This window comes from Alexandromys fortis, unplaced genomic scaffold (assembly GCF_014885135.2).
Source record: "Alexandromys fortis isolate MF-2015 unplaced genomic scaffold, M_Fortis_MF-2015_v1.1 scaffold_29, whole genome shotgun sequence".
Taxonomy (NCBI): Eukaryota; Metazoa; Chordata; class Mammalia; order Rodentia; family Cricetidae; genus Alexandromys; species Alexandromys fortis.
The window spans coordinates 848,338-863,596 of NW_026067891.1; the positions used below are offsets into that span (position 1 = coordinate 848,338).

General features: G+C 40.1%; 1 protein-coding gene across 1 annotated transcript in view; it reads right to left on the reverse strand.

Annotated features, from left to right (window-relative positions):
• Nucleotides 1-15,259, reverse strand: part of Ubtd2 (ubiquitin domain containing 2) — a 57,955-nt gene that overhangs the window by 12,881 nt on the left and 29,815 nt on the right. The window contains exon 2 of the mRNA XM_050135273.1: nt 2,670-2,906. Coding sequence (XP_049991230.1) covers nt 2,670-2,906 — 237 coding nt within the window. The remainder of the gene's footprint in view (nt 1-2,669; nt 2,907-15,259) is intronic.

The window sequence follows — 15,259 nt, forward strand, 5'->3', positions numbered from 1 at the left end:
CAACACACATTTGGATATCAGAAGACAACCAGAGGGAGTTGGTTCTCTTTCCTTCCACTGAATTGGTTCCTAGAAATGAACTCACATGTCATCAAGCTTAATGATAAACACCTTTACCTGCTAAACCATCTTGGAGCACTTTTTAGAAAAGGTCTAATTATTTATTTATTTACTATGCAATATTCTGCTTGCATGTATGCCCGCATGCCAGAGGAGGGCACCAGATCTCATTAGAGATGGTTGAGAGCCTCCATGTAGGTACTGGGAACTGAACTTTGGACCTTGGAAAGAGCTGCCAGTGCTCTTAATCTCTGAGCCCTTTCTGTACCCTTCCATGAACTTTTAAATGAAACTACAATTTGGAGAACATAATTAGCTATAGGTAACTATGTTAAGTATAAAATGATGAAGTCAAAGTTCCGGAGTTCTGGATTAAAACAATCATATACATAAATAAGACTCCATACAGCCACTTGCAGGCCTACACAACAGATGCTGCTTGGGAATTACGCATCAGAAATAAGTAACATAACTTTGTGAAAGTAGAACCTTCATTCTTTGTCACAATAATAGGGTAGCTAAAGGGGCAGATCACGTCACCACCTCCTTATCTGCAATCATGGAAGAAGTAAAGAATTTAAGCAATAGCCATGACAACTAGGACTAAGTGGACATGTTGAAATGGCACTCTACTCAGACACTTCAAATATAGAAGTGATCGTTTTTACATGTGTGGGAGAAGTGGATATTAGATAAATGGTTAGTGATATAAGTCCATGCTAACAAGTGCTCATAATAAATAACGGATAGTCATAAAACAAGGAATGCTTCTTAGAAGCATGGCTAATTAGAATATAATGGGGATTTGGAAAGTTGGCAAGGCTCATGAGTAAAACATTCCGCACTGAACAAAGAGTCAAAGGACATTCTGCAGATGATTAAATTACTAAAGCATTGCTCCTCTACAAATGAACAAGTAAAAAAGACAAAAAGACACTGGGGAAAATGACAGAGGCATAAAAATGAACAGAGAAGAGTAAATGTTGATGGTTATCCCTTATATAGGTCAGAAAAAAAAAAACAACCTAGAAAGATACTAACTTGTAAAGTTAAAGAGAAAAACGCCAAAGTAAAAAACAAAGAGTACATACATAAAACTAATACCTAAACCTTAGCATGAAATATTTAATATTTCAATCAAGGAGACCATACAAGGGTATGTGCATTAAGTCTAGCATCTATGTGTCCCTGGATACAAATAAATTATGGTGGTTCTCAGTCACTCTCCCTACAGCAAGAAAGGTTTCTTATAAGGCTCATGGCTACAGTCATGGAAAACTACCCTTAAAAACTTTGAAGCTGGGGCAGAAAAGGTGGCTCAGCAGTTAAGAGCTGTTGCTGATCTTACAGAAGACATGGGCTTGTTTCCCAGCACTCACCTGGCAAAAATACCCATACAAGGAAAATAAAAATAAATACATCAGCCAGGTAGTGGTGCTGCACGCCTTTAATTCCAGCATTTGAAAGGCAGAGACAGGTGGAATTCTGTGAGTTCAAGGCCAACCTAGTCTACAGAGTGAGTTCCAGGACAGGTTCCAAAGCTACAGAGAAATCCTGTCTCGAAAATACAAAAAAAGGGAGAGAGGTCAGTTCGAGACCAGCCTGGTCTACAAGAGCTAGTTCCAGGACAGGCTCCAAAGCCACAGAGAAACCCTGTCTTGAAAAAAAAAAAACAAAAACAAACAAACAGGGGCTGGAGAGATGGCTCGGTGGTTAAGAGCATTGCCTGCTCTTCCAAAGGACCCGAGTTCGATTCCCAGCAACCACATGGTGGCTCACAACCATCTGTAAAGAGGTCTGGCGCCCTCTTCTGGCCTTCAGGCACACACACAGACAGAAAATTGTATACATAATAAATAATTTAAACAAACAAACAAACAAACAAACAAACAAAACAAAAAAAAGGGAGAGAGATTTCTATTTTATTTTTATATGTATGAGTGCTTCCCTAAACATATGTAATTATATATGAAGGCATGTTATGCACCACATACATGTAGTGCCTACCTGCAGAAGCCAGAAGAGGGAATCAGATTTCCCTGGAGCTGAAGTTACAGATACTTGTGAACCACCAAATGGTTGGTTGTAAACCGAACCCAGATCCTCTGAAAAAGCAGCAACCACTGAGCCATCTCTCATATGGCCCTTCCCTCTTGCAAATAACAATTAAAAAAAATGAACTTCAAAGTTTAGGTCTGCTTATACTAAATGATGGGAAAGCAGGATGACAAAGGGGCATCCATGAAGTCTCATACTTTATAAAACCTAAACTGAGACTCCCCAGCTCTGGCAGGAAAGAGGTTAAGACAGCAGGAACAACTGCTGCTGGGCAGGGATGTATACTGTATAGAGAAAGGGGCTCGTGTCTAGAGAAAACTAAGTCATACAGAAACTAGAAATACTATATAAAATGTTCTCTTTTCTGAGATTAAGAAACATAAAATGAACCAAGACACAAACTGTCACCAGCTGAAAGATATAAAAAGAAGAGAAAAAGAGGAGTGCTATCTTTTACTATAATAAAAAGAATTAGAATAACATGTATAAGAAAAACAAGAAACTCCCTCCCAGGTGGCTGTGCCCCTTTGACATCAGGACTCTAAACCTACCGTGTGGTAGTGTTATGTTTGCACCATCAATGATTGCCTGTGCCAGTTCATGATCATTGCTTTCAAAAGCATGTGCTGCAGCCTTCAAGGCATCCCAGATCTCTTTCCGCCCTTCAAAAGCTGGTGCAGTGTCCCAAAATTCATCCCTCTTGCTGCGCAGTTGTCCATCTGTCATGGGATAATCACTTTTCCATTTTGGTTTCTCCTTTTTCAAAGGCTGGTTACGACCTAGAGCAACTGAAAGGAGACAAGGCTGACATCAATATTCATTTAAAAAAAATTCTTATTTTCTGTAAGAAAAGTTATGTGGTTATATTCTCATTTTGGATCTTTCACCACAAACAACAACAACTACAGCAATGCCGTATTCTAGTGCCAACCCTAAGAAGAAGAAAAGGGAAAGAGGCATATATCTCCTTAGAGAATGCTACACAGCAACAGAATTAAAACAAATCTCAGGTAGCCTCTGTACTCAGATATTTCCACAGCCTACATAATCACTGATCTATTTTCTATGGGTCATACTGATTTCTACTGCCTTCTTACCTCTGGGTCTATCTCTAGTACCAGGCATAATAAAGCTTAATAGACAGAAGTAAATAGGATATTAAACTATGATGAAAAGATAAAAAATGCTGGGAAAGATTAGGGAGATAAATGACAGTGCAGAAAGAAAGCAGAGAAGGCCTGCATCAAAATTCACTGTTCCANAAAAAAAAAAAAAAAAAAAAAGCAGCACTGTTCCATATTTAATTGCAGGAAGAATATTAATTTAAAAGAATCTAAAATTGTTCTAAAGCACAAATCAAAATAAATATGACTCTTAACCCCTGGGAAATTTCTCTTTCCTAGCCTACATTCCTTTATGACGGGGCTAACTAATATGGTAAAGTACATTTGGTTTGACATCTGAATTGAAATAAATTCATTTTACTAGGTCTGACCATTGATTTCAAGGTCAAACATCCCTGGTCTCTTTAGTCTTTCACATAAACCTTCAGTACTGACATGTGATGATGTTTCATTCCCCTAAATGAAATGCAAAGCAAGCAAGTTTTAAAAGGACAAGTATAACAGAGCAGGGAGCACATCCATCTGGTAGCATAGCTGGAAACAGAATCCAAGTCTCCATATGTAATCAACAAATAGGTACTGCCTACTTAGGGTAATATAGAGTGTTTTGAGGTTTGATTCAAATGTGAACAATTCAAGCTGTAGTAATGGCTTTCATACTGACAAAATTAAAGCACCATTCTCAATAGAATGTCCAAAATATGTCCACTAACCATGACTGACCACTGGGTTCCACTAAGGTAAAATGAAAAGGCAGATTTCACTTTCAGCTACATTAACCTCTACTTGAGTAGAAAGGCATGGTAACAAGTGAGCAGATTCTGTGCCATCTACTTGGATAATGTGTTGGGTTGACCTGAGCAGTTCTAGACTCCCATATATTTTAAATATTCTAAGCATGTAACTTGGTGCAGTTTCTTGTCATTGTGAGATCAGCAATAAAACCTCTACAGTCTCACTATCTGATATGAGCAATTCAAAAAGGACCTCAAATTTGGTATGGTGGTACCTACACACAATTCTAGTTACCCAAAAGGCTGAGGCAGGAGGATGGCAAATTTGAATCTAGCCTAAGCAAGACAGCAAGACCCCATTTCAAAAAGGAAGCTCTAGCCAGACATGCGGCATGATGGTGCACACCTTTAATCCCAAGCACTCAGGAGGCAGGGAAAAGTGAGGCTGCCCTAGTCTACAGAGCAAGTTCCAGAACAGCTAGGGTGACACTGAGAAACTGTGCTGTGGGATAAAACTTTTGTACACTGTAAAGATTTGTCACTTGTATTGGTTTAATAAAATGCTGACTGGCCAGTAGCCAGACAGGAAGTCTATACTGGGACAACCAGACTAAGAAAATTCTGGAAAGGCCAGACACAATTGCCACCCAGGCGTGAATGAAGAATGCTGCACTGATAAAAGGTACCAAGCCACATAACACAGACAAGAATTATGGGTTAACTTAACATGTAAGCACTAGTTAATAATAAGTGTGAGCTAACAGGCCAAAGAGCTTATAATTAATATAAGCCTCTATGTATTTCTTTGGGACTGAATGGCTGCAGGACCAGGCAGGACAGAAACTTCCATCTACAAAACCCTGTCTCAAAAACAAACAAACAAACAAACAAAACCAAGCAACAGTTTTCAAATACAAAAAAACCCCCAAAAAACAGAAAAGTAAAAACACCTTTTTCGTATATGAATTACCTTCCTTACTTATGTGAGGTAGCTGTATTTCTTCTGCTCATATTTGTACTAAGACCAAGAACACAGTCTCAGAGTCTCTCTCTTTCACACACATACACACATGTGTGCACTCAACACATTTATATTGGTTAAAGTAATCATCATTCTGAATGTGTTTTAAACCATATCCTGTCAAAAGTTCCATGATAATTCCTTTGCAGGAGTAAACAAAACAAAAATGAGTATTCACCCTGAAGACATGAAATAGGTTCATCTTATTTCTGTCTAGGTTTCTGAACCATAAACATATATAGTATGTATCATCTGAGTGTAGAACATCCATTATTAAAATAACCAAATCTCTGTGGCAAACATTACTATTTGAAAAGTCATAGTTTTTTGGGGGATTGGGGTGGTATTTTTTTGAGACCAGGTTTCTCTGTGTAATAGCCCAGGCTGTCCTGGAACTCACTCTGCAGACCAAGTTGGCCTTGAACTCACAGAGATCCACCTGCCTCTGCCTCCTGAGTGCTGGAATTAAAGGCATACACCACCACCACCCAGTGGAAAGTCAGATTTAATTTTTTTTTATTTTTACACATGTGAGTGTTTTGCTTGCAGGTATGTGCATCACATATGAGCAGCACCCACAGAGGCTAGAACAGAGTGTTGGAACCCCTGACACTGAAGTTACAGACAGTTTTGAGTTCCCATGTAGGTATTGGGAATTGAACTCAGGTCCTCTGGCTGAAGATCCAGTGTCCTTAACCACACAGCTATCTCTCCAGCCCTAATATATAAGTCATTCCACTATCTGACCTTAAAAGTTTCATGTTGGTTTCAACAGAGTACCAAAACAAGTCAAAAAAGGCTTCATGATAACCTAAGTCAGAGTTACTGCCCAACTTATCTTTAGTTAAATAAACTCGGGAAAAAAAGCTATTTTGGCAAATTAATTCAAGCTATCATCTCATTAAAACACAAAAATGACTTGGGTGATTAAGGACAGAACCTGGGTCCTCTGCAAGAGCAACAAATGTTCTTAACTGCTAAGCTATTTCTCCAGCCCTTTTCCTTGTAAAGGTTAAACACTGTTTCCTTACTCTGTCACAGATTTAATACTAAAAAGCTAAAGGCTTGCTTTTCAGATGGAACTAAGTAGCATAAGACTTTAAAAACATTTTTATCACAAATTCATTTAGACATTCTGTTTATAAGAAACAATGATCTTTGGGAAGATAGGTCAGTTAGTATAAAGTCCTTGCTATGCAAACATGAGGACCTGAGTTCGATGGAGAGCCCACATAAAAAGCTGTGACTGACATAATATCCTTATAATTCTAGTGCTGGAGAGGTACAGACAGACTGGGGCTTACCGGCCAGTCAAGCTGACCTAAGTAGCAAGCCCAGGCCAGAAAAATGAATCTGAGGGTGGCCTCCATATATCCCTCCCCCCAGACAGAGATCTTAAAAAGTACCTCATGATTGTGAGGTCTTTTCTTCCTTTTGGTCTTTCTTTGAAAAATTCCTGACTTAATGTTTGGGACTCCTCAGATAAAGAAAGGAAAGGTCAGAATACAAAGGCAAGATAAAAATACCACGACTAAGATGAGTGACGGTGGCAGACTCCTTTAATCCCAGCAACTGGGGGCAGAGGCAGGCAGATCTGTGAGTTTGGGGCCAGCCTGATCTACAGAGTTCCAGGATAGCTAGAACTGTTACACAGAGAAACTCCGTCTCCAAAAAACAAAATTAAAAAAAAAAAAGCCAAGATGTGACCATGACAATATTAGCTGTAACAAACAGAAACCTGGAAAGCATCAGCTTCCCTAGTACAATGCCTGGGGGTGGGGATGACAAAAGAGACACCACCAAAAGACAAATTACCGTCTCAAGCAATTTTCAAGTATCTAAAGGAGGAAGAACCAGGACAGAAAATTCACCCTATCTGCTACTGACTAAAGGCATAAAAAAAGAAGGAAAACCTTCTTGTCACTTCAAAGCTAAGGGGACAGTGCAGAACTCTGACAGCAGATTTTGCGGCCCTTCTGGAGCTAGCAGAAACGAACCTACAAGTCCATAGGTCTGTAAGAGGGGAGGGATCTTGAACAAAATTTCTTACTCAATCCAACAATAGACCAGAAAAGCTAGTTTCAGAGTCTCCTCAACATAAACTTCAATGAATATGAAACTGTTGCTGTTTTTATTAGTGTTTATAGATGAAAACTTTCAGTTAAAGAAAGGAAAAAACATAAAAACAGAAAACCTTATTAACTCTGGATTAGTAATGTCAATATAAGCTTATGACTTTAAAATGCTCAAAAATATTTTATATCTTTTTAACTAGATGCCTAGAGTGACAACTTAGCAGAGCTAGGTAATAACTAGATAAAAGGCAGCTAAATGGGTACCAAATGGGACCTTACTAAACATCAAATCAATCACCACCTCAATATTAGAGATCCCAACTTTCAGAATTGTGAGAAATAAATTTCAGAAGTCACCCAGTCTACAGTACTGTTACAGTGACCTGACCTGACTAAAATAGATACTGTCACCAAGAAGCAGGGCATTGTAATGAATACCTAAAAGGGTAGAAATACTGTGCAAGTAGCGGCTGGAAGAGGGTGACCCAGCATTGCCACTGTAACAAAACACCTAAGAAAATCAACAGATAATGAGGAAATGGGTATTTGAGCTCATACTTTTGGAGGTTTCAGCCTAGATCCTTTGTGCCTGTGAAGACCCATACTGGTAGAAGCACACGGCTGATGTTAACTGAGCAAAGAAGCAAGGAGAATAGGGTCTCATTATCACTGTCAAAGTCCTGAAAGACCTAAAGGCTTTCAGGTCCTAGAACCTCCCCAAACACCATCCTGGGATTCAAGTCTTTAAGATAAGGGACTTAAAGAAAGACATTCAAGTTCTAACTATAGCAAAGATTTTTGAGGTACGTGCATGCTAGAAAAAAACCAATGTTCCTAAGAAGAGATTGCGAAAGGCAATTCTGCAGTGTGTTCTAAAAGAAAAGAGAGGCTGATGAGACGGCCAAGCAGGTAAAAGGTGACTTATCACTAAACCTACTAACTTGAGCTCGATCCTTGTGACCCATATGGTAGAAAGATAGGACTGACTCATGGAACTTGTCCTCTGACCTCCACATATGAGCTGTACAGAGAGAGAGAGACACACAGAGAGAATAAATGTGATAAAAATTTTAAAAGAAAAGAAAATCCAAAATCCTTTATGTTCTAGAGAAAGTATGAATAGTCATGAAAAGGATGGTGAAAGAAACATGGAAAGTAAAAACCACTGAAATGACAACTCAGATAGAAACAATGAATGTTACTGAACTGGATGGAGCAAGGTGATCCTGGTTATAAAGAGGCAAAAACCTGGCTGAACTGTGTTTACACTTCAGTGTTCTGTGGGAGCAATAAACTGGTTCTTTAGCTAAGGTGATGACATATCTGTGAGCTAAAGCCACTTCTCAGGCCAGTGCTGAAGGAGCAGCTTGGTCTCCTTTGACAGTAAGTAGTAAAAGGTATGGAGAGAGAGTGAAGACACAAGTTTTCAGCAAAAAGGGATCAGAACTCAAAGGATTTACAAAAGTCACTGCACTCAGCACTGTATTACAAAACAAATGGGGGCAGGGCACAGATACAACCGTTCAACTTTCAACAGGCCAGGCAGCCAACCTCTAAGCAGTTTCATGTTTCTATTTATGTATGTTTTTAGTCCTACATAGTCTCATGTTCAATGAGCAGTAAGACTAGCAAGCCAACAGTTAGACCAGCAACAGAAGAGGACTGTGGGGAAACTCTCCATGCAATGGAGCTTATTTAGAACAAAGAATAAATAACTCAATAACAATACTTCAAAGGGTACTTAATTAATGGTAAATTGCAAGATTACTTTTTCTTCCTCCCAGTTCTTACTGAAAAAATAACCTTGGACATTTGGTATAGGCTAAAATGTAAGATACTCAAGTCCATCTTTCTTACTGTAGCAGAAATCTGGGACAAAATGCAAAACACAATTAACTGAAGGTTCTGAAAAGCTGATCAGAGTGGCAGGCAGAAGCCAAACATAAAGAATCATCCTCACTGAGCTAATCATTCTTCCATTTTTTTAATTTTTTTTCTCTCAGATTTGATCTCTGGCAGTTTTGGTATGGAAATGCAGAAAAAGGAATTCTTAGAAACAGAAATGAGGGGCTGGCAAGACGGATCAGAACAAGAGTGAGACCTAAATTTGGATCCCCAGCACCCTTTTAAGAGTTTGGGCATGCTTCTGTAACCTCAATTCTTGGAGGGCTGAGACAGGCAGATCCAGGGGCACACTGGCAGCTAGCTTGGCAAAAACAGGGAGCCCCAGATTCAGTAAGACAACTCATCTTTTCCATTTTCAAGACAGGGTCCCATGTAGCCTAGGTTGGCCTATAACTTGTTTTGTTGTCAAAGATGACCTTAGACTTCTGATTCTCCTGCCTGTATCTCCTGAATGCTGGGATTACAAGTGTCTGGCACCATGCCTGGTTTGTGCAGTGCTGGGAATTAAACCCAGGGTTTTGTTAATGCTAGATAAGTACTCTTCCAAATGAGTTATGCCTCCCAGCCAGAGACCCTATCTTAAAATAAGAAGAAGTCAACCTCTGGCCTTACACACACTGCACCCTGGTTCAGGCACCAAAGGGTTGGTCACCAAAAACTTAAGTGAGAAAACCTGGTTTTGAGACAAAGTAACCAGGAAAAAGAAAAAAAAAAGTTAATACAACATAAAGAAAGTGAGGTTATTTCTTCTCTATCCTTTTCATCACTTTTTTTCATCGTGTTATCTTAAAAGGCCATGTTGGTTACGTGGGAACATAGGGTAGTGCTCTAAACAGCTGAGAGGAATCTCTTTCCAGTTAAAAGGTACAGAACAATGGCCTTTGGAGTGGAGAGATGAATAGATGGACAGATAGACAACAGTACTCCACAGAACAAATAGCTGGAGAACAGCCTAAAATTCTGTGTGTGAACTAAGCATAATCTCCGATTCATCAATGATCTGCGAGCACTGGCCATAAAGCAGCACAGTAATGGCTCTGATATAAACAAACCAGCAATTACTAGGATGTGCTGCTATTAAGCCTAACAAAGGCTTTGAAAAGCAAATGGACATACATCAGAACCACTAACACACAAAGAACTCAGTCTGAAGCAACTAGGTTGAGGGTTGAAACTGTGAAACAAAGCAAAGCAAACTGATAGTCTTCAGGAAATTTAATAAAGACCTACACTCTCAAATGTTCAAGATGTCCAGGAAACAATCCAGTATTGCTCAAGACAAAAGAAATATGTGGCCAATTTTCAAGAGAAAAGACGATAAAAAAATGGAAAGTTCTGAGATGATCCAGATGTTGAAATGATCAAAAACTTTAAAAGTTACAATCATGTTTTATAAGATTAAAAACAAACTGAAATAAAAGCCCTTTCCTCTTTTCCCTGCTATCTTCTTTCTTTTGATTTTTTGAGATAGGTCTCACTACATAGATCAGACCATCATGAACTCACCATCCTCCTGCATCAAACTCCTAAGTACTAGGAATACAGGCACATGCCACCATGCCTAGCACAAAAATTCTTAGAAGAGAACAAATTACCATCAACAAACAAATGTAAATTTGGTGCGGAAGAATTGTCTGTATCCTGTCAATCATGTATTTTAATAAAACGCTGATTGGCCAGGCAGGAAGTATAGGTGGGAAAACCAGACAGGAAGTAGAGGTGGAAAAAAGAGAACAGGAGTATTCTGGGAAGAAGGAAGCTCCCACTCACACTCCTGCCCAGACCACCCAGACCACTGAGAAGCAAGATGTAACCTACCCAGCTGAAAGGTACCGAGCCATGTGGCTAACATAGATAAAAATAATGGGTTAATATAAGCTACAAGAGCTAATAAGAAGACTGAGCTAATGGGCCAATCAGTTTTATAACTTATGGAGATCTCTGTGTGATTTTCTTCGGGACTTGCCGGATGTGGGAACCGGGCAGGACAGAAAACCCCATAGCCGGCCCTCATGTTACATAAATTCTAGAAATGAGGCCAGATGTGGTGGTGCATGCCTTAAATCCTAGCACTCAGGAGGAAGAGGCAGGGAGATCTCCAAGTCTGAGGCCAGACAGGGCTACACAGTGAGACCCTGTTTTAATAAACAAACAAGCAATCAAACAAAAATATAAATAAATCTGGAAATGAAAAATATAGTACCTAACTGTTATAATCACCCCTAGAAAGAAGAGGTGGGCTTAACTAAATGAGTATAGTTGAAAGAATCCTTACAGGTACAGGGCTACAATGCTCAACCCATTCCTTCCTGACCAGTTAACGCCAGAGTGAAGCATGAAGGCTGAAGAGCTCCATGCTTGCTACATCTTCAAACATTTGTTATGAGACCAGGGAAACACCTGGCACAGTTGCCAAACACCAACCAGGTCTTGACCTGTTAAGCATAGAGATCAGCATTTGAATATCTACATAGTCAGTTGGATTACTTAATTTTATATTCTGTAAGAATGTCCTCCAGTTGCCAGAACAATCATATGTAGTTCAACAGTGACTTCATGGTTCAAGGCAAGGCTTAGATAGAAATCTTGGGGGTTCGTCTTTGAGTTTGAGGTTAGCCTGGTCTATAGAGAAAATTCCAGGACAGTCAGAACTACTCAGAGAAACTCTGAAACAATCAAACAAATCTTGGGGGTTCTTTTTGCCTTTATACTCCAGAGTTCCATCTTAATGACACCATGAAGGCATATGGGGAGAGATGCATAAATATCAGATGAGCATTAAGAAAAATTAAGAGGGATGCTGGAAAGATGGCTCATCAGATAAGAGCACTTGGCTGCTCTTCCAGAGGTCCTAAGTTCAATTCCCAGCAACCACATGGCGGCTCACAACCCTCTGTATGAGATCTGTCTCCCTCTTCTGGACTGCAGGCATACATGCAGACAGAACACTGTATACATAATAAATAAATAAACCTAGAAAACATAAGAACTCTTCAAGATGCACTTTGTTGGTTTCCTCTGGCTAATAAGAAAGTCCTGTTTCCTGATGGGGTAATCTGCTAGGACTGATGTGAAGCTTTTGGTAAACTAGACCGGCATAACACTGTAATAGGGGGTGTAATGAAACACAGAGAAACAGGTGAAGACAACTCCTCTGACAACCTGTGTGGACACTTACCTGATTCTCTTTCCCAACACTCTCTGTATCTTTTGCCTTTTCATCTCAGCTATAACAAGTACAGAACGCCAGCAGTTCTCAGTATCCCCTGCATCACCCCTTTGACTGGAAGATACTGTCCTTCCTGGCAGAGCTGATGTTCCTTGGACCTAGCTAGCACACTGTCAGGAGTAAGCCAGTTTCTTAGTGATTGGGAAACCTTGGTATCAAAAACAGCCCCTAATGGTAGAGAGCTATTGGAAAACTCCTGAAGAGTGTAGGCGGTGTAGACATCCTGTGGACTGATCTCATGGCTATGGAGAGCTTCCAGGTCAACACTATTTGAGAAGGCTATAGCTTTGGGCCTGAGGTGATAAAAACAGTTGCTAGTCAAATATAAGCTGCAACCCCTGAGCCAAGCTATGCATTCTGCCACAACCACGAGGTATTAGACATCTTTTCTGCCTCCAGTTACTGTTTGTCAGTAATACAAGAGTCTACACCAAACTGAGGTCAGCACAGACCATGGAGTACTATCAAACCAGCACGGCAACCCACACACTGAGGCAAAGGATTAACAAAGAGTAATTAGCTGAGAGCTCCATGGACGGGAAGTTACCTGCTCAGACCTCTTTGGTATTTAAGAGGAGAAAACTTATTTGATCACACCACGTTTGAGTAGGTAGCCACTGTGGAGTCTACTGCTTCTCAAACTGTCATAGTGGATACTAACATCACAGGCAGTGAACAGCATAGCAGACACTCAATAACACAAGTCCTGGCTGGAGGACTCGGCCACAGAACCACTAGCTCAGGAGAATATACAGCAGTCAAGTCTGGGGTAGGGAGGCACTATAAAAACCAATTAATCTGGATTATTTTTTGGATCAAAGACAACAATCATCAGAGGTTCATCTCATTGGATGAATTTGGGGAGTCTTGGGAGACACTCAGCTCTCATATGAACACTGGCATTACATATTACTGCATCTGTGACCTTGTCCAAAACATCCATTCCAACAAGGATGGCCACAATGACATCAACAAACTCCTTGAGACACTGTCTGGTGTAGTCCTGTTCAAAGGGAAATGTCTCAGCTTCCCTACAATTTACAGAAGCCCACAGCAGCAGCATCCAGGCACTATGAAAGAACTTGGTATATTGCCCATGGTACCGTATAGGCAAGGAAAGCTTACTGCTTCTAAGACTTGTAGAACTTTATGCTCAGAACTTGCCTATCAACATGCACCAGAATCACCATGTATCTGGGTGTACATTTGTGTGTCTCTGTGTGTGTGTGTGTGTGAGAGAGAGAGAGAGAGAGAGACAGAGACAGACAGACAAGACATAGGTGTCACCATCTCACCAACTTCACAAAGTATACTTCAGTTATTCTTAAATTCTGAAATCAAGTGAGTGATGGTGGTGCACGCATGCCTTTAATCCCAGAATTCGGAAGACAGAGGTAGAAGGATCTCTAAGTTTAAAGCCAGCCTCATCTACATAGTGGATTCCAGGATTGGCTCCACAGCTACTGGGTAACCCTGTCTTGAAAAACCAAACCAAGCCAAAACAAAAACAAACAGAAAAAAAAATCACTGAAATTCTTTCCTAGTTAAGAACTGTTAATCCAAATATCACTGTTTTCATTCTGTATCTTTGTTTTAAAAAACATGCTAGCACACATTATATGACATTTAAATTACCACATAAAGTAGAAAACAAACTGTTAGAGGAAAGGTAGTTTAAAGGGAATGGGAACAAGAAAAGTTGATGGATGGCTGGGTATGTTGGCAGACACCTTTAATTGTAGCACTCCGGAAGCTACAGGTGGAATTCCCTGTGAATCTGAAACCAGCCTGCTCTACACGGAGTTCAGTGAGATTCTGACAGACAGACAGACAGACAGACAGGGAAGAAGGAAGGAAAGAAGGGAGGGAGGGAGGGAGGAAGGAAGGAAGGAAGGAAGGAAGGAAGGAAGGAAGGAAGGAAGGAAAGAGAGGCCATCAAGAAGAGTCAACAAGTAAAAGCACTTGCTGCCAGGCTTAACAATCTGAGTTTGACCCCCAGAATCTATATGACAATGGATGGAGAGAACCAACTGCACAATGCTGTCCTCTGCCTTCCATACATGTGCTGTGGTGGAACATGCACAAACACACCAAAAACTTTAAGACTTGGGGTTGTACTTCTCTCTCTCTCTCTCTCTCTCTCTCTCTCTCTCTCTCACACACACACACACACACACACACACACAGACACTGAACACTTTAAGACCTCGGGTTGTAGTTCAGTAGTAGAAAACTCTTCTAAAATGTACAAGGTCTTAGGTTTGAGCCACAGCACAGGATGGGGGAAGAGTCCTGAATGTACAGCACTGGAAATTCAGACAGAAAAGACAATACTAGTATTTAAAGATGTTTGTGCATGTGTGTGCTGAGATCTCTCATGTGTGAGACACATGTAGTTTCAAAAAGCTCACTTAACCCCAAAGGGAAAGCTGAAAATTCAAAGTAGGGATGAGGAGATGCTGAGCAGCTAAGAGCACTGGTTGCTCTTCAGAGCACCACATGGTGTCTCACAACCGTATGTAAATTCACTCCTAGGGGATAACACCCTTTCCTGGCCTCCATGAGTATGAGGCACACATGTGGCTAATGCACAGACACACATACACACACACATAAATAGAATTTTTTCAAAACTCGCAAACACATACAGCATAGTCAAACTTCTAAAAATCAAAACTGAAGAGATCGTGAAGCAATCATAGCAAGGTCTTGTATTACATACTGAAGGATGACACAAGAGTCAGTGGACTTTGTTTAGAAACCAGAGGGCAGAAGGTAAGACAATGTTAAACTGCTAAGTATCAAACTGTCAACCTCAAATTTGGTATCCAATAAAATTATGTCCCAGGCTGAAAAACAAAAATGATGGAAAACTAGGAGAATTTATCAGCAGAACAGATGGAAAACAATAGAACAATAAAAAATATTAAGGAAAGTTCTGACAACTGATGGACAATGACAGCAGAGGGCTCAGAAACGAAGGACAAGTAGCTAAACCAAATTATATGAGAAAATAAAAATGAATTTTCTCCTCTAACTCTTAAAATAGGTAT